The following is an 838-nucleotide window of genomic DNA, read 5'->3' on the forward strand; positions in this document are numbered from 1 at the left end:
ATCACCACATCTCCTCATCAGACTTCTTTTTTCTAGACTTCAGCAGGAATCGAACCTGCGAATTCGATGTTCAAAGTCAGAAGCGTTAACCACTGAGCTATGTACATCCCGTAAACTCCTGTTGCTAATTCATTTTCCTTATTTGGATTTTTGTTTTAATTTCTTACCATTTTTTTGCTTTAGATGATGGTTACCACCGCACCTTCCTTACAATTCCACGTTTGAGCAACGGCGTTCTTTACTCACTCACTGTGGTCGCTGATAGTGATAACTCGACTGTTCTCAATCCTCTTCTGGTGCCCTATCCCAGCTATGACTGGCACTTGAGTTTTGGACAGAATTGCAGCACTATAACGTCGGCGATAAGAACTTTTGTAAGTTGAATTAATTTTTAAGTTATACAAAGTTCTTATTCATTCTACTCGTAGATTGATGACTGCTGGCGTTTATGGGTAGTTGATTTGGGTCAAATTAATGGTATTCAATATTGTGCACCTCAAATACTGGCTTTCGATTTGGTCACAGATCAGCTGATACACCGTTATATTATTCCTGCATCACAGTACACGCCTGGTGTATCGATTTTCACGGCACTCGCTGTAGATGTGGATGAATCTGCGCCGAATTTGGAGTGTGTTAATGCTATGGTCTATATTGCCGATCCTTGGGGCTATGGATTGATTGTTTACAATATGGCGCAAGGTCAGTCTTGGCGCATACAAAACACTCACATGCAACCAGATCAACTGTTGACCCAAGACAAGACGGGCAGTAGTGGCATTTTCACAGTGAGCATTAGTCCTCGGCAACACAACAAAGAAGAAGGTATGTTTTTATA

General features: G+C 41.3%; 1 protein-coding gene across 1 annotated transcript in view; it reads left to right on the top strand.

The window, feature by feature from the left end:
- Positions 1–838, top strand: part of LOC118738182 — an 8749-nt gene that overhangs the window by 881 nt on the left and 7030 nt on the right. Inside the window, exons 2-3 of the mRNA XM_036469106.1 lie at positions 184–374; positions 429–825. Of these exons, the coding sequence (XP_036324999.1) occupies positions 184–374; positions 429–825 (588 nt within the window). The remainder of the gene's footprint in view (positions 1–183; positions 375–428; positions 826–838) is intronic.

This window comes from Rhagoletis pomonella, unplaced genomic scaffold (genome assembly GCF_013731165.1).
Source record: "Rhagoletis pomonella isolate Grant_MI unplaced genomic scaffold, Rhpom_1.0 Rhpom_scaffold_00004, whole genome shotgun sequence".
NCBI lineage: Eukaryota > Metazoa > Arthropoda > Insecta > Diptera > Tephritidae > Rhagoletis > Rhagoletis pomonella.